Raw genomic sequence first — 23,268 nt, 5'->3', positions numbered from 1 at the left:
CTTTTTGAAAGATACTGAAGATCATTGGAAAGCCCTCTCTCCCTTGAGTGAATAGCAGATGTCTTTCTGAAAGGGATGCTGTAGCCAAGCAGATGTTGTAAATTTGAGTCTGGAATTATTGGGCAAATCAGTTCTGACCTGCAACTCTGGTACTGTGGCAGTATGTTTTTAATTTCCTGTAGTCATAACATAAGTTTAATGCTTTTGTCTTTTACTCTCTTGGGTGTCCAGTGTGGACATATCAACTGTAGCTGAGACTTCAGTATCTTCTCTTAAGGGTCAGCGCTTGTGTCATACATAAAGTGTAAGACTTTGCACAAAGTGCTTGTTCTGTTTGTTGCTTTTATTGATATTTGGCTGAACTAATGTTAGTTTAGGTAAAGCCTGACACTAAGTTCCAAGAGCTCAAATGCAGTCTGCTGTATAAGCATGTAGAGGATGATTCAGCTAGCAACATAATGTCTTGATCAGCTCAACTGAGGAAACTCACGATAGGCAACAAAATCTGTTTCTGGACTAGAAATTAAAAAAGTAAATTCCTCTTATGCCTGCTAGCAAGAGTCTCAAAATATAACTTTATTTCCCCCTAAATTTAGTTGTGGCACATTCTCTCTATTTTTCATGCAGAAAAGTAGTGCTCTCTCTCCTTTTTACTAGCTTAATATAATTCTGCTTATGATTCATCTTTTCCAACTTAATAAAGCATATAGCTACGTAGCTTTGAAGTGCTAGATATGATGCCTTAAAAACACAGCCATAAACTCCAAATTGGCTGTAATAGTGATTCTTTAGTAAATGCTTTTTAGCATCATACTTTTGCCAGTAGAATGGCTATATTTCAGTGTGTGTCTTAATAAACCTGAACTGTTTACTGTACTGAGTCAAATTCCAAAATTGGATATGTTAGACTTTGAAGTTAAAAAATTTCTAACTTAAACAGAGCATTAACATAGTTTACCATTTATGAATGCAGAGTTTTCTGATGGAGTATTTTGCATTTTAAAGAAAGATTTTTTTTTTCCCCCATCCTCACAGTTGCACATAGTTCTTACAAAATAAAAATATTGCATGACTGCTTGAATGTTCTGCAGTACAATGTCTTACATTTTAAGAAAAGACAAATGATCTTTTTTGAAATGAACTGAAATAATGTCAGCCAGTACCATGTAGAATGGTACCACTATCTTTTTTTTTTTTTTTTTTTTTTTTTTTTTTTTTTTTTTTTTTTTTTTTTTTTTTTTTTTTTTTTTTTTTTTTTTTTTTTTTTTTTTTTTTTTTTTTTTTTTTTTTTTTTTTTTTTTTTTTTTTTTTTTTTGGCTTTGATATTATAGTGGAGCTTTGTTCTAGTGATTGCAGCTAGTATAAAGCTTTTATTCTTTCATTTCAATGCCCTGGTTAAGTGTATGGATTTTAGCCTTACTCCGTGAGGAGTTCCAACCCCACCTCTATTTCTTAACCCTGTGCCCAGGACTAATTTCTTGCAGCAGGACTGGTAATTGATTGCAATATTAAAGCATTAATTAAGTGTCTAGCTCAGTTGTTCACATTGCTTTTCATACTTTAAGGATGGAAAAATAGCAGGATTTTCAAAATACGGTGTTTGTTCTCTGACTATTGGTGCTCTTCCTCCATTTTTCATTCATTTACAGCAGTGGTGCAAAGCCACAATCTTCTTGATAAAGCAAGCCATAACACAGTTAGTGTGCCTGTAAAATTAGAGAGACATGTATATTTGCTGTTAATTTCTTGTTAAAACATTCACAAGATGTCATTTTGTGAATTCTGTATCTTTCATGAGTGATTTTCAGTGCATCAAATAACCTTTACAAGTTCTGTGGTGTATTTCTTCAGCACTGGCTTTAAAGCTAAGGCAAATTTAATTTCTTGGGATTGTTTTATTGTACTTTTAAACTTGCTAACTTCAGGTAAGGCTGTTTGTATGCACTTACCATAATGTCAGTAAATATGAATAAAAATGTCACCTCTTGTGAGATGGAATTTTGAACTGATGCAAAACTGCATCTAAAAATGGGTGGAAGTTAGTGCTGTTTCCTTTGTTTCTCCAGCCCTCCCTGTAGAAAAAGAGGCCTATGTCTAATACCTGTGCAGGGTATTACAGTGCAGTGTGGGAGAATGTGGTGGGTATTCACATCTCATGTTTCTGTTGTTGACTGAGCATTAAGGATAAGTTACAATACAGTAATCTCTCAAACTACGTAAGCCAAGCAAAAGCAAATATCCTGTTTGGCAGTTCCAAAGGTAAGGCAATCATTTTGGGAATAAAACATGTAAATATTTATTGGAGGGCTTGTCCCGTTTTTCCATGACCCTGAAAGGGATCTGTGGGCTGTTAAGGATAACAGGTTCCACTTATGTGTGCGGCATTAGACTTATCAGGACAGCTAGGACAACTGTTGGATACGCATGTAAGGTGTTATTAAATATGTTATATCTTGCCATATTGTGATGGATTATGCAGACTGGAATCAGTTAGTAAAGGCTGTAGAAGCCATCAAAAACAAAGAAGCTTTATCAAGAAATGGTATATGCTCTCTCATGGTATTCTGTTTTCTTACTCCCATAAAGTATGGCTGGTTTAGTTCAATCATTTGTGAGAGAATATAACACTGGGAGAGGGAATAAATTCAATCAGGAGGCTTACTGCAAAAGTGAGTAGTTGTGCTGATCAAGGTTAAATGCAAAAATAAGAAATAAATGTAACAGACCATAATGCTCTCTCTTAAAACAGGTTTTTAAAGGTGGATGCTGGCTCCTCACTCAAACTCTCATACTCTCATAGGACGCTTTTATTAACAAAATACTTTGGTTCAAACAGAAGTTGGAGGCATACTTCAAGGTTCATTTTACACCCTTTTCTTTCACGCCCTCAGTCATCCCTGTTGAAACTCAGACAAAGAATTCTTACATTGTAGATTCTTGGATAGAATAGGTTACCTTCAAAATACTTGCACTTTCCATGTCTGGAAGACACAGGATTTATGTATATCACACTCTGCTTGTACTTTAACAACAACAAAAAAGACTTAATATTTTAAAATTATACATGATGCTGTAACAAAATCTGTAAACTTTCTTTAAAAATGGGGGAAACTGTTGTGAGAGCTGATGAACATCATTAGGAATGCCAAATACTTAGGTCTTCATTGAATTCTTTCATCTAGCTGATCATCTGGAGTCTTCAGCATGGTGGCAAATTACCCTGCTGATGAGGGATATTTGGTCAAATGACTTGACAAGGGCTCTGTTTCTCCTTTCATATTTGATCAGGTGGTCTTTTGGGTTTGTTATTGAGTAGGGGGTGGTGTGTATTGCTTGTAAAAGTTTTTGCAAAAGTTGTAGAAGACACTGTCCAAGCAGTGTTCTTGTTGCTTGGAAACCTGAAAAGGTCTTGATGTATATGTGCACATATGTGCCCTGGCAGCCAAGAGGTACAGATCTTCTATATTCAAGAAGAAGCCCTTCTGACTAGCTTTAACCAGGAATTTCAATATAGTTGTGTTGAGACTGGATTCTCAGTCTCTCCTGTTAAGAGCTTCAGCATTTCTAAATAAGTTGGGGTTGTCAGTTTTTCTGTCTCTGCCTCTATTTCCAAAAGAAAAGCCAGGAAATCCTGCAGAAAAACTTGGAACAGTTTTGTAAACTCTTTGGGGTGATGCAGGAACAAGATTAGATTCTGTATTCATTTAATGTAGTTAATATTTTACACACTGGAAATTCCCAGAGTTGAACAATATAAATTAGTGGTTTTCCTTTATCCCTTGAAAAGCAACAATGAGATCAGGCTTAAACCTCTTTTTGCAGATATCGGACTGTGCGTTGGATTATTTTGTTGCCTTTCTAGCTGCAGTAAAAAGCCAGCCATAGTCTATTCTTTTAGGTTTTTTTTCCCATCCATGTGAAATAGGAGGACGATCTGAATTACTTGACTCGTGATCTAGCCTTGAACATTCTTTTATAAACAGACAGCAAAGCTACTTGGTTTAGCTATTACATGTGAACCAGCTATAAAAGCAGGTACTCATTTTGCCATCTCTGTATAAATAAATGCAGAATTAATCTAAATGCATGTGAATTTCAGTTACTTAATAAGTGTATTCATTGAGGACATATAATGATTTTTATTTTGAAGAGTTAAGGGAATATCTGTAAACCTGAAATAATCTTTGAAAGACAATAGCTGTTACTTTCTTGGCAAGATTTTTTCCACTGTTAACAAATAAAGTATAGTGCAACAGCTGACTCTAAGGATTTAATGTTTTGGCTGAGAACCACTATGCTCTGGAAGTCTTCAAGTAATGTGACTGGTGCTGATGTTCAAAGAAAGCCACCCTAAACTCTGTAGTCATTTGTTTTGAGTGGGGGTTTTGGGCTGTGGTGTTTGTTTGTTGTTTTTATTTTTAAACAAATGTGGTTTTTTTTCCTGAGGTAGTATGTTTTTTACGCTTGAGGACAGGATGCAAAAAACAGAGGTACATGACAACAGTCTTAATGTAGTTCAGGTTGGTCCCTTCAGCTGTCAAGTAAGTCTGTCAGCGCATTTGCTTCCTAGTGTTCTTCTCAAACTTGTTCTCAAGTTCGGACTGCATTGTTAGGATTCACCACAGTTGGTGTTTTTATACTGTTCTGTCTCAATGAATTTTAAAGTATCTAAATGATTTCTTTTTTTTCAGTAATTAAGAGAACAAGACATTTTTATTTTGTTAGGAGACTTTAGAGCTTTGACTGTACCATCAGGATCACATACCAGTAACAAATTCTTCTCATTTTGTTATTCCCAAGGGAGTTGCAGTATGCAATGCCAAACTATATTGCCTTCTTGAATGTGCCATACTACTACTTGGTTCTCTCTATCTTCATATCCCTTCTTTCTCCAAATAAATCTAGATATAGATCTCTTCTGATGTTGTCAGACTTGGTTTTGTTTCTTTGTCTCTCTAGAGTTCCTCAGATTGTGCATGTTCTTTTATGCATTTTCAGTAAACAGTGAGTAATTGGGTTGTCTATTCTACTGAGTTTTTCTCAGTTCTGAGGTGAGACGTATGAGGTATTCTAAAGCTGACTCTTAATGTCCTCTCACAATATTTAATTTTTTTAAATTATTTTTTAAGTCCTCTGACTGGATATTTCTAGCTTTCTTCAAGTCCTTTCTTTCATCATATACCTTAACTTCTATAGTTACTATATATATACTTATCTATATATAGTATTTATATTTTTATATATGTTATATAGTATATAATTTATTTTTATATCTATTATATATAGTTATTTATATTATATATAGTTTTATATATATAGCTATAACATATAACTTCTCAGCAGATAAAGTAGCTGCCCATATTGTTTTCATTGGATCCTGTTAGGGGGAAAGTTGATCTAAGACTTGAAAGACCATTAAATTGTCTCAGACATGAAACTCATGGATCTTGTGTCAAAGATGGTTAACCAATTTACACGTCTGCATTTTTTGTCTGCATGTCTGGGATAATGGAGAACATACAAAGCTCACAGAGGTAAGCAAAAGACAGTGAGTTATCTTTAATATGCTTTGTGTTCTCCAGATAAAACATTAACATGTCTTAGGACATATACTTGCATAAATTGACCTTATTTGCAAAGTTGTTCTTCAGTAGAGGCTGTCTGAGTGGTAGTGTTGTGAGGCCATGGATGAAATACATTTGCACTGTGAATATAAATCAGTATTGTGAGAATAAATAATTAATAGATCCATAAGCTGGGGCTCTAATTTAAAAATTTAGTTTTCCTCTGCTCCTTGAGGCTTGAGCTCACAAGAACCTAAGCATACACTTACCCTATTTCTGAACAGCAGAAGTCCCTAGCAAAGATGCTGTGAGTTTTTGTCACATCTGGCTGGATCATTGAAGCTTCGTATTTTAGAGGATGTTATCCAAGTGTTGGTGACATTTTATACTGTTGTAGAGTAGCAGCTCTATAGGATTTTGACTGAGTCAGTCTTAATAAAAATGCCATTTTGGAAGGGACATCCTGCACATGCTCTTCCCTTAAGTCAGAAGTTAAAAATTAAATGACTCTTGCAGTGTTTTGTGACTCTTTTCAATTCTGAAAGAGTAATGGCCAGTCTTCGCGAACGAAGAACCGGGGAAGGTCTTTCCACCTTCCAGCCTGCGCATTGGATTTTTTAGGTGAGACACAGTGTGCGCGGAACTGAGCCCACCCTTTAATCCTGAGGTTCATCTGCCGGGGCCGAGCGAGCTTGGACGGTGGCAGCGAGGTCCTCAGGACGTAGATGGATTGCCTTACAGGGCTAACGAGCTCCATCTGCCCGGGGAGGGGCCCCGACCGGGAATCAAACCCGGGTCTCTGCAGTGACAGTGCAGCGCCTTTACCCCTAGACCACCAGGGGCTCCCTTCTGAAAGAGTACAGACAAAATAAATACCAGTGTTGCATGCGAGAGACACAGATAACCTGACTCCTGTATCTGTTTGCCTGGGAATCAACTGCAGCATCACCTTCATTTTGACAGGCTGCTGAATTTATAATGAATAAAAGCTTCTGTGCACTAGAAAAAAACCCCTCAATTATTTAGGATTTTAGTTTCAGTTCTGAGGAAGAAAGAGATTTGCTTTTTTATTCAGGGAAGGATTTGAGCTTAAAATCACTCTCAAAGCTTCAACTTGCATTTGTTGTCGCAGCAGGTACTGTTGCCTACAGGAAGGTTAGTTTTCCAAACTGGAACACTGGATAGAGCAAGGTTGGTCACAGGAAAGCGGAGTGGGGGCAGTCATTTTCCAGAAATAAAAATGAGGACACAGGTGACCCTTTGGCTCTTAAGTAGGTTCCTGCTGCTTGCATCTCTTTGCATAAGCAATCACCTCTCAGTTCTTCCAGAAGGAAAACATGCCAGTAAAATCCATCTGCTCCTCACTGCTCTTGCTGTCTTGTGACATGGAGCCAGGTGTCCTTTACATGGGCTTCTCGGATCTAAAGATCTAGCCTCTGATTTAGACTTTTATACATGAGATACTTATTGTGTTCCGATGGCATTCTCAATGATTGTTGATTGTGGAAAGAGTGACAGGGACAACAGAAACACATACAGACATTGTGGACTTGGCCTCATGAGGCTGAATTGAAAAGCCTACAGATGCCAGTGCACTTTGCTCCTTTTTTGTCACATTACTGATATTCCCAGGGAGTGCAGATACGCTAAATCTGCTGGGGTTAAAATAGGTCCAGCCCTCCATCAGTCTGATGGTGTCATCAGGTAGTGATACATTTAGCAACCCAGACTGAATTATGTGGTCCAAACAGGATGGAGCCCCTTTGTCCGTGTTGATCACCAGTTCTGCCCTTGGAGTCTGAGGGAAGCCAGCAATAAGGTGCTAGTAAATAAAAATCTGCCAGTCCTTTTGTCCTCTGTATATAACTTCCTAATTTATTCTGCTGTTTTCTGGTGCTATTTTCCATCATCCTTATCCAATGGCAAGATAGAAAAAGACATCTCTGTGATCTTCATGTTATGTGTGAAATGTAGACAGTGGATGTTCCTGGCATGCTGTGTTAAGCTCCCAAGGATTAGCCCTAGCTTTGTACCCTGCTAGCACCAGGGACTAGGTGTCTGTCGTGGGAATACAGACACACAGTGGAAGGTTCTGTTTTCCTGAGCCAAGGAAACAACACCACTAGCAGATGCACAGCCACAGTGGAACAGAGTGTGCCGTGGTGTGATACTGAGCTCTGGAAAGACTACACTGGGGGAACCTCTCTGTGAGTTAAGTCTCTCCTGGGAGCTCTTCAGATGGGGATGGGCAGTCGTCTTGCTGGCTGCTGTCAGAGCTCCCTGGGATTGGATACTAGATGAGACTGACATGCATCTATTGCTTTTGATTAGTGCTGTCAAGGTCTACTTCTGCATAAGGCAGACTTGTTTCAGATTTCTGGGGTTTAACAGAATTCCAGCTCTAGAGGCTAGAAAGGCATTTTTGTCAAATCAGAAGGTTTTTTACAAATAATATGATGGTGTATCTGTTTCTTCATGGCCTATTTCCGTCCAAACAAAGAATGGAAAGAGGCGGTAAAAGTATTACTTGTGTACCTCTGTAAGAGCAGTTTTGGTCTGTGCTACAAAAATTTTGATGTCCTTATAAAGCTTTTATCTGCACATATTTTACCCAGTGATTCATTCCTTCCTCACTTTCCAAACTGGTGTTTTATTAGATGACATTTATTAGATGATGTTTGCCTTCCAGAGATTCTTTAACTCCTTTTTTTTAGTAAGGAAGTTAGGTTTCAGTGGGGTGTTTCAACTTCTCTGGTTTTACAGGCTAACGAGAAGTTCTTTTCATTTCTCCTGGGCAGTATTGCAAGGATGGGGAGAGGTGGCAGGTTGGTTTTTTGGATGTGGGCATTTTTTTGTTGGTTTGTGGTGTTTTGGGAATTTTTTAACCCAGCTTGACTGTCTCCACCTTTGTGAGAGCATTAAATTGGGATGGTGGGAGAATATTTACGACATGGAGCAGTTCCTCTCTTGGAGAGATGTGGGAGCAGGAGGGAAATAAAAGGGAGTTCTTGTGGGTGCCCTGGCAAAATGGTAAAACCTGGTGTGGCTGGGTGTTCAGTGGTGTTTGAAGACGGGCTATAGGCCTGGTCAGGTTCTCAAAATGCCTTAATTAAGAAAGGATCTGACAATAGTGATCTGATACTTGACGAGATGGGCTAATGAACTATCCTGAATACACAAGGTGTACTGGAGTGTGCTGTAACAAGCCTTCTGGTTTACTGCTCAGTGTGGTTTCCAAGCATAATCATCTTGCATCCCAGAAAGAAGACGATGTCTTTGATAGTACTGTTGGACTAGGAAAGAGTCTGGAGCTGCAGGCTATTGGAAAGATAGATGAACGCACGTTACTAGTGCCAGAGCTCTTCAGACTAGAAGGAATAGATGAGGTAATGACATGCATGCCCAGCTGTGTGCAGAGGCTGCCCTGGGAACCAAACAAAAGCCCCTAATTTACTGTCTTTGTACTTATTTTGAATGGGTTTGTGGGGAGTGAAGTTGTATTATAGCACTTCAGAGTTGGTGGTACATCGCTGTGCTGGGAAACAAATATTTTGGTACATGGTTCAAAAACATTCAGCAGTGTTGTCAGGCAGTGTGCTGGGGAGGTTGGCCGGATGGGTCTGTCTCGGTGCTGGGCTGCAGCTCTTTTGCTGTGCATACAATGATCTGCTTCATTGCCGCTGCACTGGCCCTCTGTGTGACGTTAGAGATACCCAGATACAGCAACTCTGTGCTATTTTTAGTTCTGGCTGACTGGTAAATAAGCACTAGTGAATTTAAAGTGCTATGCATCTTGAGCAAGTAAGACATGCTATTAAAATATAAAAATTAGATTTGCGGTAAAGAGAGGACAGGTCAGGCACCGCTGGGATGAGACCTGTCAGTGTGATTATATTTGATTTTGCTTATACCTCCTTCAGAGCAAGTTGTGTTACTTGTTTCTGGAACTGGAAAAACTGTCAAAGGGATGGATGCTGGATAACATTAGCTGTGGTTTGGTGAAATGGTAGAAGTGCAGAATCAATCGAAAAGTGCCTAATTTTGTTGTCTCTAAAAAGATACAAAGTCTGTGGAGAACAGTTCTTCAAGCAACCCTAAAGAAGAGATGTCACTGTCTTGCCTTCTGCATTCTCTGAAAGATACTTGGGTGGTCCCTGCTCAGTGGCTGCCTAATAAGGCAGCTACTGACCTCAGGCAAAGTAGTGAAATGTTTCTTTTTGCACAGGAAGGTGGCCAGTGCATGTATTTATAGTCATGGTTGTTTGTAAAAAAATGTGACATTTTCTAATCGGTAAAACAGTTACTCCTCTGTTTCCTAGTTTCTTAATTTATTTTTAATTTTATTTTTGCCAGTGGCAGTGGACTTCACTAAAGTACACACAAAACATGTGAGCTCATTAAATAGTAAGAAGAAATTTTATATGAGGGCTGATTAAAATGGAAACAGCATCTATGTAGTAGGAATTCTTGCAGCACTGCTGATTTGCCTCAGTGTTTGGGTGCCTTCAAAGCCCAGCTGGCAGAGAACTGTTTTAATATGAATTAATTCCTGATTCTTTGCTCCTCTGCTGATAAATGGAAGCATCTGCAGTGTTGAGCTGCCAAGCTAAACAGAATTTCCCTTAAGCAGCTCTCAAACACTGAATTGTTCTTAGAGAATAGATGTGTTTGTGGATTTGTTAAGACTTTAAATGTTGACATAATATTTGACTGAAAGAAACTATTTTAAAAAATGCTCTCCAAAAATCCTTTCTGGGTACAAAGCTGAAATATGCCTCCAGAAATATTCAAATAACGTCCCTTACAGTCTCCAAAGAAAAATTACATGGACTGTGACATTGCTGGATGATATATTCAGCTGGTGAGACCACCCACTTCCTCCTCCTCCCATTTCTCCTTTTCTAGCTCCCAGCCCACGGAATCCCATAGCAGATTGAGCATCAACACTGTGATGCAGTTCAGAGGCTGTTGGTTTTCCAAGTCACTAAGTCGGTTTTATTCCGAGGACAAGCTTTGTTTTCACAACATCTGGTGAGGAGAAGCTGCCAGCAGCATATATGCTGGGGGTATCTGCTTTTACTGATGTTTTGCTTGTTTGTGCATAAGGAAGAAGAGCATAGGAATGGAGACTTGATTATTTCTTCAAGCCTGTTTTCTTCAACAAGAATTGCTCACCTCTGCCAGAAGCAATTAACAAAACATAGTATGTGACAGTACATGGAGGCTGTTTCTTGCTTGTTTATCTTCCAATTGCACTGAAGACATGTTATGGTCCCCGAAATTTTCCTTATCCAACATGCGCATTAGGCTGACAGCAAAGGGGTTGCTCCGAAACATTCGTCTACCTTCTGGCTACAAGAAAAGCACTGTTATATTTCATACAGGTTTGTGCATTTTTAATATGATGATTAGAGCATGCATTGAGGGAATATCTTGTTTACTTGAGCAGCAGCTTATTTTTAGCAAATAAGAACTGTAGTGGGCATGAAAGTTTTTTAATTTCATACAGATGTCTTGACTTTTGAGCAAAGTGGTTTCATATTCTAACTCTGTGTGTGTGTGCACCCGTGCTGAGCTGCTTGTTTGGAAAATGGTTGTTCTGTTTATGAGATGCAAATCGGAATTTGCTCTTTCTTTGCACAGTTCCAAAAATAGTATCAGGAAGTCTGTGCTATTAAATATTTATTTAATCATTTTAATGTTTATCTTCTGGGAGCACTGTCTTTTCTGTATCTTGATGGGATGCAAGGGGGAGGCAGGGAGGGAATCAGAATGAATATGAGCTGTCACAATGTAGCCTTCTGTCTGTGGGAAATATTTGATTACTTACCTGTAGATAGGTCATCATACATGTTGTGGAACAAGCAAACTTTTGTGCCCACTTGTGTCGATGCAAACCTAAAAGGTAAAAAGTTTTGAGACATTCAAGACAAATGTTGGAGTGTTTACTTTGCACCCATGCAGACACAAAACACAACAAATAAACAAAAAATTACAACATTCTCGGCTGCATCTGACCTGATTTTCGGTGGCAGGCAAAGCAAATAAAGCGAGATTATGGAAGCTGAGCTTTGTTCCAGGATATAAATATGTTGTTCTGGGGGAGGGTGGCAGTTTTTTGTTTCTTTGAGCTGAGATACATGACATCTAGAGAAACCGATGGCACTTGCATGTTACATAAGCATTTTCTCCACTGCACTATTTGTAATTCTCTTGCATTTTACTTAGAGGGGAGCAAGCAGCTACATAAACTAGTTTTGCAGAAGCTCTTCCTCCTGGGGATTTCCTTTCTCACTTGAATACCACCCTCTGTGCTCTTATTTTTTGGGAGTTCAGTACTACCAGTCAGCTTCCCTTGCTGTCCTGGCTTTTCACATAACAGCTTAAACCATTTGCCTTGTCATTACTTATTCTTGACAAAGTAAATCCAGATTCTGAGTTCCTCCTGGATGATAACTTCATTTATGAACATAATACAGGACAACTATCCAAACATAATGTAGGCTTATACTTGCAGGTTGCTTGCTTGGCTTTAAACTAGGATTTAAATACCATGATGCTAAAAATACTAACGTAAAGGATGTCTTTGTGCACATACCTATGTCGCTAACAACATGAAATGTTCATGAAACACATATTCCAGGGACAAAGTTCCTAAGAGAGAAGGTGAGGGGAGATGATGTTGAGTCTTCTAAATGTTTGTAACTGCTACTGAACTTTGTGTAATTTTGAAAAGTAAAAATAGATGCCAGTGCATGTAGCAAAGGAATTTAACAAATATAAGAATAAATTTGTTGTTTTATTTCATTTGAGTGGAAGTGAAAGCAAAACCTGTCTGCAGGATGCCTCTGTGAAATACAGTATGTAAAATAGATTGCAAGCTTTGTGTTCCAGTTAAGCAGCACTTCACTAAATAAGAAGTGCTGAATAGACCTTCTGTGTGTTTTCTCCATGTGCAGTATGTACAGGCTAATAGTACCAGATTGAAAGCTAAGACAGGTTTTTGCCTGCTTTCCCCATTCTCCTTTGTTGTCCCTGTGTCTTGTAGGAAGTCAGTGTGTTAGCAAAAAGCTGACATATAGAGCTTTGGTTAGCTAGAGCTGAATATACCAGAGAAGTAGGGCATCTGAAAACCAGGTCATATTCTGTAATGGAGAATGCAAGTACGTATAGTTAATACTGTGGTTTTCGAAACAGCAGAATGCATTGAAGCTTGTTAGTGATTATTTCAGGTTCATAAAACTCAGCAGCAGCACATCAGGCAATATCAGTGTATGTCATGAGCATAAAAGGTTAATTGTTTGTTTGGGTTTTTTTTTTTTTAATGCCAGGAGGAGCCATATTTGGTTTTGCAGCACCAATAGGAGTATCTTTTTTTGTAGTGGTTTAGTTGGATTAAAATGTGTCTTCTTTCCAAGGTCCAGTAAGAAATGTGCACAAGAAGCAGTAGGGATTGTGTCAGTAAATAAGGAAAGGAGTAATTGCAAAAAGGAACTTCAGAGTCCACATAGAAACATGCATATGTATGAGTGTTATGTAATGGTTTTGACATAGATTGCACTTTTAATAAGCGTTATCATGGATTTCATGCTTTACTCCCTTTGATCATAGCACAGACCATAGCATAGTCTCTTGTATGACTGTAGAGCATCCTTGGGATACTTCAAGCAATTGTAAAAATGCTGAGTTTTAAAGTAATCTTGAGCACAGATCAAGTTGGATTCTTCTGTAGCCACATCCTGGCTGAGAGTTTTTGGTGCAGTAAAAACTCAGTGAAGTTAGAATGTAAGCTCTGTTGGGAGGAAGTGGATGGAGCTTGCTTTTGGGTTTTCATTCTGACTTCAGGATATTTTGCAGCAGCTTGATGCAGTTTCTTCACACTGTGGAGCATGGCTGGGCATACAGTTGTTGCCACTGGTGTTAAGTTTGTCTAGGTTATTCATTACACTTAAATGGATCCTTGGGCTGGATGTGTTTGCATTTACATCTCATCCATGTGGAGGTGTCTAACTAGAGTAGTTCAGATATGTTTCAGTGTAAGCATGCAGCAAGAAAATCAAAGGAAGACAAATAAAATTTGATCATTTTTTTTCCCTAGGAATGGAGTAAATCCAGATGAAATTTGCTGTAAAATTTAAAGTGTTTCTGAAGATCTTTCAGCTTGTTTTCTTGTGTCTAACTTTGATGACTGTGTTGCTTCAAGGTCACGATATCCAGAAGTTTCTTTTCTCTTTAAGTGCAGGCAGACATCAAAGTGTCATTTTTCTCCGCAACTGGAAATACAGTACACCTGCACTGTTAGCTGTGTATAATGAGTGCCCTCTTCAGCAAAATAAAATCTTGTAACCATCAGGAAGCACTTTACCCATCCTTTGGCTTGTAAAACTTACTTTTAGCAAGTAACTGCAAAAATTCTAAACTCTTCAGAGTGGCATAAGCATGGCAGATGTGAGTTAAGTGAGAACTAATCTTTCAGAGATTAAATATTATATTTGCTTCCTTTCTTGAACCATTTAAGATTCTTACCAAAGGGTGACTGAAGTGCTGTTATGTTCTTCATGCATCAGTGGTGTGACCAAGCAAATTATATCTGTGTAATTCTGTATAAACCATGAGAGAAATGCATTCTTTTATGAATAAATCAGAACAATAATTTGGAGTTTATTTTTAATTTTGCATAAAGATAACATTCCAAACAAGAAACTAGTTTTGCAAGTGGAGCTCAAAGCTCTTGTGCCTTTTGTTCAGAGCTTTTCAAGGATTGTATTCTGTTTTGTCTCAAGATGTTTCCATCCAGCCCTTCTTGCTGCTTTTCCCTCTATCTTTCCTTCATCTAAGCAAACTGTACTTGAAGCTCTTATCTCACTGATGACTTCCATTGCTTGCTAAACATGTCATTTCAGCAATCACTAGTTTTAAAAATTTCTTTGCAAATAACAAGGAAACATCACAAATGTGTTTATTCGACCAGTTGCCATCCTCTTTCAGTATGATTTCCCTAAGTCCTCCTTCAGATCACATTGAGAACTATAAAATTACTTTCATGCATTACAAAGCAGTGTTCTTCAAGAAGGGCTTTGAAAGCCCTGGGTGTCACAAATTGCTGTTCATATGGCTTTTTTCCCAACTCCCTTGAAGAATAACGGAAGAACTGGTTAATGTCTGACACTACAATTTAATGTAGAACCATAGAAAGATATCCAACACACTTAACCCTTTTAAGTATTCTGAATCTGAAAGTCTGATGGAGAAATTTTATACGGGACGAGTATGTTAAATATTTGTGTCACCAACCAAGGAAAAAAAATAGTTCAGAACTAAAGCCAGCTTATCTGTTCTAAGCAAAAGTTGAATAGCTGGAAACCATTTGTCATGGGGGATTTTGAATTTAATCATGTTCCTGTTTAAGTCAATGAGATTCTGCTCCTGACTTAATCTGTTCAAGACTGGGTAATAAATGACCTGCCTGATGTGCCTGATTTCAGTCTTAATAGGTCATAGTTTCTGTAGGCAAGTAGGTGACAGCTAAATGGAGGTTCTTATTTTCAGGTGGCAGGGCTCTGTGTTTTGTGGTTTGTAAGTACAGTTTGTGATCTGTTCAAGTTTCATCCAATGGATGCATTTACAATAGGCATAAAATGAGGATAACTAGTATTTTCACAGGAAGCCTGGATAGCAAAAAGGAGCTGCCAAACCCAACCAAAAAAAAAAAAAAAAAACCAAAAAGAAACCTCACAACCCAACCCAATGAAAAATATACCAAAGTCAAAACAATAACTTATATGTGATGTTAACATTTAAACTATGCATATATTTAATAAATTATGAAAGTGAATGTAAATGGAGAGCTTTACCTCCAAAAATCTTTGGAGAAAGAACAACTGGTGTGCTGTGGAAAGCAGATGCATGGCAACTTGCATTCTGGCTCCACTGTAGCAAGTGATATTAGTTTTTGTTATTCCTTCACTTATAGGGATTAATTATATGTGATGGATGCCCTAAGTATTTGTCAATATGAAATAAATAGAATTGTTGCTTCCAGCCCAACTTCAAAGAAGAAAAGTTAATTGGAGAGTAAATAAAAAAGACATGACAAATGATCTGTGCTAATAAGTAATTAATTTTACCATGATAATACGGTTAACTACTTCTGCAGAATTATTAATTAATTATTTAGTAGCAGTATCACCAGCACTTTCCTAACCTTGTCCACCAACAGTGCTCTTTCTCATTACTTTTGTGGGTCATGGAGTATTGTTTCTCTTCTCTGTACTGCAGGGAGAAGAAAATAGTATTTGATCTTCTGAAAAATGAATGTATTTGCAGTGTAACTTACATCCCTAAATAGTGTATAAAAAAAAAATCCCATTCAATTTAGTTGTCCAGATACTCAAATGTAGAAATAAGTCATCTTAAATAACCTGGCTTGTATCCGAATGACATGTTGCTTTATAGTTTCTATTTATTAACCTTTCATTGGTATCATCTTTTCTGATGTCTAGTAGTTATAGCAAGGGTATGTTAGGGTAATAACCTTAGGTCCTGTGTTCAACTACTGTTTAAATGTAGTTTTGCTACATTTTGTCATGATAGTGTGATGCTTGTGCATTTATAGCAAGTAAAAGATCTTCCTCAGGACACTTGTGTAAATAGTTTCTATGTGATGTTATGGAAATAATTCTAGTTAGGCAGGAAATAGGACTGCTGGGAACATCTGTGGTGAAATTCTTTTAATAAAAGCTCATCCTTTTCTCCAGGAGAACAAGCAGTCCTTCAGTAGAAAAGTCAAGTGTTAAAAATAATACTCAATAACTACGTCATTTCTGTAATAATAATTTCAGACTCTCAGATATTGCTTACATCAGAAGCACCTAAATTATTAAAAATCTTATGTTTGTATTTATTACAAGAACAGACTTTGTGCTAAGCCTTTTCAAATATTTGAAGTGGTAAAACAGGAGTATTGAAATGCTTTCAACAGAAGAATAAGTGAACTTTCTTACAAAGCCTCTTGGAAATTATTCTACTCCATATGAAACAGAAGGCTATAAAACTTTGCTTTTCTTAGCTATGAGCGTGGCCCACTTGCATAACCAATATAAAATCATGGCTTGCTTATTTCTACAAATATTACTGTAAAATCTGCTACGTGCTTAATTTGCTTATCAAGTGAAGACATTTTGCCAATTTAAAAGAAAAGTGGTGTTCATATGAAATGAGTAGCATAACCTTGTTAAACCTATGTTTCTTTATCTCTGGAGGGACCTCCTAGCTTGGATTTACGATCAAGGAAGGCAAGATGTGTGGGTAATGTGCAGTGAATATTTTTTTTGCTGTGTTTGTTAGTGGCACAAGTAGAGATATTTGTAATTGGTGATCTTTCACTGGGATTAACCTCACGTATGGGTTTTGGTCCTTATGGTAAGTTGTGGGTTACCCCAGTGAACACCACAGTCGCCTGAGGTATCAGCTCCTCAAAAAAATTTCTGTAATCTACTTTCCCCTTCCTCTCTCCCTACCCACCACCCAGCTAAGCAAAACTCTGCCGTCAATGTAGTTGTTTGTGAGCTTGAACAGAAGAGACTCAAGGGAACATTAAGTGCAAAGAATGATGTGCTGAATGTTTTAAGCTTCCTCCATAGGAACTACTTGGTCTCCACAGCAGGCATGGCAAGGAGTCACTCCTTGAGGGTAGCACGAGCACCTGTCGGGCAGCCTTTGCCAAAGGGGCTGTGCAGTTTGGTTAGGAGTCACTGGGAACAGAAGTCCCTTAACTTCTATGTGTGGTCAGCGGGCAGCAGAAGGACCCTGCGCTTCTCAAAGGGCTGAGGCACATCTTGTGGCTAATTGAAGTGCTGGGTGGTGCCCCGTTCTCTGTTTTCAGCTTGGCAAGATGATGTCATGTGGGCTCTGTTAGGTTGCTCTGTTAGGTTACGTGTAGGCTGTTCCCAAAACAATGGTGTGCAATTTCCTAGGCAGGTCCCTGGAGAAATATCTTTGCTGCTTAATAGCAGGAAAGCTGTTCAACATGACAAGAAATACACAAATAGGTCCTTAACCATGATGTGGTGACTGCCAAGATTTATATATGCGCATTTTGTGTGCCTTTTGAAAAGGGGATATTCCAGCAGCACTTAGAGCTGGTATGAGGCACTTGAGATGTGCTATTTTCTGTCTTGAACTTGCAGTGAAGCATGGAAAAGATTGAGTTCACATGGATGATTTTAACCAGCAGCAACTGAAGTGGTTATATTAAGATGCTATTTTATTCTGTTGACCAGCAAATTGTGTTTCATTGCTAGAGTGGCTTTAAAGTAGTGTCAAAGTTCATTTTAAACACATATTCAACTATGCCGGTATTCTTTAAAATATGCTGAGGTCCCCTAAAATACATCTTCTTAAAGTTGTGAGCTTATCTCTGATTTTGATAGCTGCTTAAATTGTCCTCATTCTGCAGAGAGTTTATGTTAATGGCTTTGATATGTGTAATCAAAAAGGATGAATAGCACAACTGTAAATTGGAAAAATAGCTTCCACTATGTGAACCAGCCCAGCAGATGTGGATATGTGCAAAATCCACTTCTAGTGCCTTATAAAATCAGTACTGATCTAGAGTAACTCAGTGTCTTAGCAGAGCTATGAAACAGTTGTAGAAATAGATAACTGTCCACCTTGATATGGGAGAAGTTTGATGGAATTTCTTTTACCTGATCTTCTAGACATGCCATGGTAGTCATCTGCCAGTAGAGTGAAGGCAAGTCTCAGCTCTGTTGTGTGGAAATGACAGTGCAGATTAATACTTTTTTTACAGTAACTGCTTGGTTATTCTTTAGTCATGTGAAAACATCAGATCTGGGACTGAATGTGAACTCATCAAATTAAGTCAGTGTAGCTGGGGAGGAGCAGCCTGCTGGGTTGCCATTTGGGGCTGTGATTGAAACCAATCAAGATACTGACTGGAGCAAGGTCATGGAATGATACCGTAGTCAATGGTGTTGATACAACTGCATTAGCATGTTCTGCATAGCTCCTAAGTGCTCTAGAACTGTAGAATTCTAGAACTCTTGAAGGGATTTGGCAAAGTAAATCATTATTTTAAACTTTACTTTTCTCAGTTCCAGCCTGTAAGGTTAATCATGCCTATATCATCACTGATTTTTTTTTCTTTTTTTTTAGTCCACTAGCAAAAAATCACGTCCTAGCTTGGTCTCTGAATTGTTTTATACTCTATTTATATTCAGAAATTTGTGACTTCTCTAGAAAGTGAATCTGTTTGTAACAAAAAGTGAGTTTAGATGTTAGCTATTAGTTTCGTAACTTGAAATTTCACACCGCTATCATCAGTTTTATAAGGAAAAGCATTAGAATTTAACTTTTAACTGATCTTTTAGTAGATAAAGTATGATTATTACTTAGCCCTGATTGTAGTGCTTCCTATGTGCTTAGAAGTGCTATCACTTTGCTTTTTAACAAACATCATCAGTAAATTTGAGTATAATCTGGATGTCTTTAAGTGGATGTAGTTTCATAAACACAGGAAGCTGTGTTTCAGCTTCAGAAACAGTTTCGGCACAAAGGCAATAATAGAAAATATAGTCAAGGCTCTGGAGGCTCTTAAAATTCCCACTGTCTGCCCTACTTTTTCTTCCATAATATCCTTTAGGCAGCATTTCAGTGCCATAGTTAAGTCAGTGACATTTGTTACAGTCATATAACATCAGCTCATACTAGTGTGATTAAATAAATAGCTTCTGAGTTCAAACTAAAAGCCATTCTGTCCTCTCTATCCAAGATAGCTGCAGACACCATGCAAGAAAAAATGTTGCATATTAATGTGCTAGTCTTGTGGTCAAAAATGTATTTTCCAAGTCTTTTGTACAGTTGCTTCCAACGAAATATTGTGGTTCCTTGCAAATTACTAAGTCTTCCATATACTCTTACTCTGAAGGACTTTGAGTAGTTGAGGAAAAAAATAGAAACATCAAATGCTTGAATCTAACAATCTGAGCTAATGTATGTACTGACAGTTCACTAATAAACTAGTGAAGAAAGAATTACTATGTTGAATTAGGGCAGGCACAATTGATGAAGTAAAGTTCAGTGGTTCAGCGAAAAGTTCCAAATTAGTTCTGAGTTGGTTTGGTTTGGGGTTTTTTTGCCTTTCCTCCAACAGAGTGGACCTCTGTATATGAGCAGAAAGTGGCTTGCAAACTTAAAAGCTTAATTCTATACCCTGTAAGAGTCCTGTTTGGATTTGTTTGAAGTTCTTCTTTCAAGAATCCTCCCCATGCTTGTTGGAGCAAAGTTTTATACATAGATATAGAACTAATTTATGATGCAGAAATTAGGTTTTTGCAGTTCTCTTACTTGGATTTGTAAGTAGCAGTGTCTCTCCCAGTTGCCTGATCTTTATCCCTAGTGTACTTATAATTCTGGCCAGCTCTTTTGGAAGGAATCATGTTTATAAAGTAGTTGAAAAATAGTTAAGATGACTTCATATCTGACCTTCCAGAACTTAGGAGACTGCTGTGCATGCATGAGAGCAGAAGAGAAAACTTCCTAGCTAGCCTGTTAGTGCCTGTGTGAAATGTGGCGTGTAGGGAGGTTATCATCAATGATTTAATCTACGTGAAATCAGATCAGGTTTGAGCTGGAAGAAAATGTACCATGAAAAAAATGTAACAGTGTTTTGTGGTAAGACTTAAAACAGTTGAGCAGTCTGATGAAATGCCTTTTGTGTCTAGGTAGTGTTTACCTTGCCTCAAGAAGGAGTGATGTAAATGGTTTCTGGAGGCTTCTTCCAGCCCTGTGTTCCTGATGTTGATCATGGTAGGGTGGACTATGGTATGTAGGAAGGAACGTGTTCAAGTGTTGCAGCTCAAATGGCTTCTTCCTTTCTGGCTGCGTTTCAGACATTTCACCCTGATCGCATGTGAGAGCTGGGATCTTCAGAAGGGCTGAAAAAGGCTGTTTAGCATTCTGGTCTTATATGAGGGTTTTCTACACAAGAGTGGATATGTAATACTCTTCTTTCTGTAACACTACACACACATGCCCTAAGTGTGTCCAAGAAGAATGTGGGGTTACCAAGGGATCAGGGTCTGCACTGAGGAGGCAATTAATTGCATCTGGGAAGGGTTTGCAGATAGCGTGAACTAATCGTGGAGGGATTCCCTGTCCCAGTTGACTCTGGGTCCTGATTGTGTAGACAGAGGCTGCAGAAGGGCAAAAATAGGCCATGTCCTGTACTTGTAATGAAGCAGTAGAGGGCACCAGACATTAAGGAGCAACTTCTTGTACAGGAGTTAAAAATGGAGAGAACAGGAAGAGGAAATAGGAACAGAGAGGAGTGAGGGGCATCAGTCTTCAACATCACTCTCTTCTTGGTTTTTTTTGGAAGTTATGTGTTTCATGGATGACAAGGCACAGCTGCAACTATAAGAAAAAATAGAACTGCTTCAGGTGTTTCTTTGCCTATCAGAGATATACCTGAACTAGAAACTTACTTAAAAGTAAACCCCTTATGTTTGCTAGCTTCCAATATGTTTTTTTTTTTTTTTGTCCTTGTAAAGCTAGTGAATTTGAAGATTTAAGGTTGCCTGTGGCATACATGATGAACTTGTGTAGCAAAATTCAAATACCTAACATTAGGATAATACACTGGGAGACAGTTCACAGTCTTTAGTTCAGTCCTCATTGACCAAAGCATCAGGGCACTGTAACGCATCCTCGTGCAATCATTGTCCATCTTGTTGTTATCTTTGTCATTAAAAATGGATAACAGTGAGGTTTTTTAAGGTGAATGAAGTTGCTTCCTTACTGTACATAGAGCCAATCCCTCTCATATCAAAATCCATGCTTTAGGCTTTGTATTACAGTAAACTAGTTCTGCCATCTTCCCATTTGTTTTGTTTTTCCTCAGTCAGTGGTTTATAGCACTCTATGGGTAACTAACATGTTAGGCTTTGTCCTAGTTCAGAATAAGGTAAAGCCCCCAAAAAAGTCAAGCATCAATATTGCCCTTGGTTAATTAGAAAATAACCTGGACAACCCTGATGCTCTGGCAGTCTAGCTGGTGCATGCTAGAGTTGTTTTCTTAAATTGCATTGCACTTCAAATTTGTTTGTTTAGTTTGAGGTCATCTCTGAGTGTGTGGTGGGCTTATTGATCTTTTTATCCTTGCAGATGATGTGTGACTCATATTCATGCTCGATATGTACTAGCTAGATGAAAAATTATTGATGAAGTGTATTGTGAATGCAGTAGTAAGACAAAATCACTTTAAATATTCGGTGTTCAAAATTCAACCAGTGCTTCTGTACGATAGGCCGGTCGTACTTAAGGCAAGATGTGTTACAGGCACCATAGTGAGATTTCAGGGTATTAGTCAGGCTTGCGTGTGTACTGTGCACTTAGCAGGCAGACATCTGTCTGATACATTAATTGCACACTTAAAGGAGTCCCAGACTTAAATATGAAGTCCTTGTGAAACGTGATTTGCAAAGATTATCCCTTTCAGTCTCCTAATCTACTAGAAAATTTGGACATTGCTGTTTTGAGGTGGTTTTTTTTACATTCCTTCCTGCCATCATCACTGAATTTACCAATGCACCACTACTCAGTTTGACAAAATGTGTGGCCATGTCTCATCCAATACTATAGCTTCTACAAGACTGAAAAAGAAACAGCTACTGGTGAAATGGTAAAAAACCATGTAACACTAAAACAGCATAGGGCACAGTTCAAGAGTGTCTTGATTACTAGTCTTTCCTTCGAAATTTGCCCTTTAAAAAAATGCACAGGCTGGCTGACCAGGCAATTGCAGCAGTGATATGAATTGACCTAGTTCTCGTCTTTTTGCCTTTATTTTGGAAGTCACTAGCAATCTGGAAGGTAATGCAGTTTCTCAGATGCAGTTTGGTATCTTTACAAACATCATCATCTAGCTCCTTGTGAAACTTCAGTATAAGGTTAATGGAGGTTTTAAAATATATAATCTTCAGAAATGTGGAGAAGGCTAATGCAGCATGAAGAGTCAGCATAGTAGCAGATTTTACCAGACTAATGGCAAATGAAAATGTGTGTCATTAACATGCTTCCTGTAGGGGGAAAAAGCAATGTGCGAGGTGATAAGTCATGCCTTGAACAGTCTCCTGTAACAGTTGTACAAGCCCCAGTGTTGTTTGTTGTAGGACAGGTGACGCTGTAAGGGAGCAGAAACGCATCATAGTTAATTACGTGGTGAAGGCATGGGTTTGACTGAGAAGTATTGAGGCTTTAATGGATTGTTAATTTTAATAAGCATGCACCCTCAGGGAACCCGGTTCAAAGGCTGTCATGTGGATAAGAGTCTGTTGGGGTAGGGACTGGAAAGATGTACTGAGGCTTATCGAGGAGCCTCAATGCAATGTCACATTCGTACGAGCCTTGGATTGCTGGCTGCCCCCAGTGTCTCCCAGCTACAGGGAGAGTGCTCTCTTCCGTATGGAAAGATGGCAGAGGCCTGCTTATAACCCAACAGAAAAAGTCCATACCATCACGCTGTCGGGCAGAGGGCTTGCTACACACCATGGATTATCGGTTCCAAAGTCTGAAACAGTATGAAGTATGTGTTAGATTAACTGGCAAGGAGTAGGCTGGCATCTCTCTTCAGAACCTTGTACAGGAATGAAGGACTCCTTGCAGTTGCTGACTGCTGAGGAAA

General features: G+C 38.4%; 1 protein-coding gene across 6 annotated transcripts in view; it reads left to right on the top strand.

Moving 5' to 3' along the window:
• MTUS1 (microtubule associated scaffold protein 1) overlaps positions 1-23,268 on the top strand; it is a 91,081-nt gene that overhangs the window by 27,481 nt on the left and 40,332 nt on the right. Inside the window, exon 1 of one of the 6 annotated variants that reach the window (XM_027907083.1) lies at positions 10,484-10,948. The exons of the other annotated variants lie outside the window; for them this stretch is intronic. Coding sequence (XP_027762884.1) covers positions 10,828-10,948 — 121 coding nt within the window. The 5' untranslated portion in view covers positions 10,484-10,827. Of the gene's footprint in view, positions 1-10,483; positions 10,949-23,268 lie in introns of those variants that run through there. 6 annotated transcript variants of the gene reach the window in all.

This window comes from Empidonax traillii, unplaced genomic scaffold (assembly GCF_003031625.1).
Source record: "Empidonax traillii isolate 1590-97213 ecotype Southwest subspecies unplaced genomic scaffold, ASM303162v1 scaffold1398:size116460, whole genome shotgun sequence".
NCBI classification, from domain to species: domain Eukaryota; kingdom Metazoa; phylum Chordata; class Aves; order Passeriformes; family Tyrannidae; genus Empidonax; species Empidonax traillii.
The sequence above is the reverse complement of the archived record's forward strand: the minus strand, read 5'-3'. Positions and strand labels throughout refer to the sequence as shown.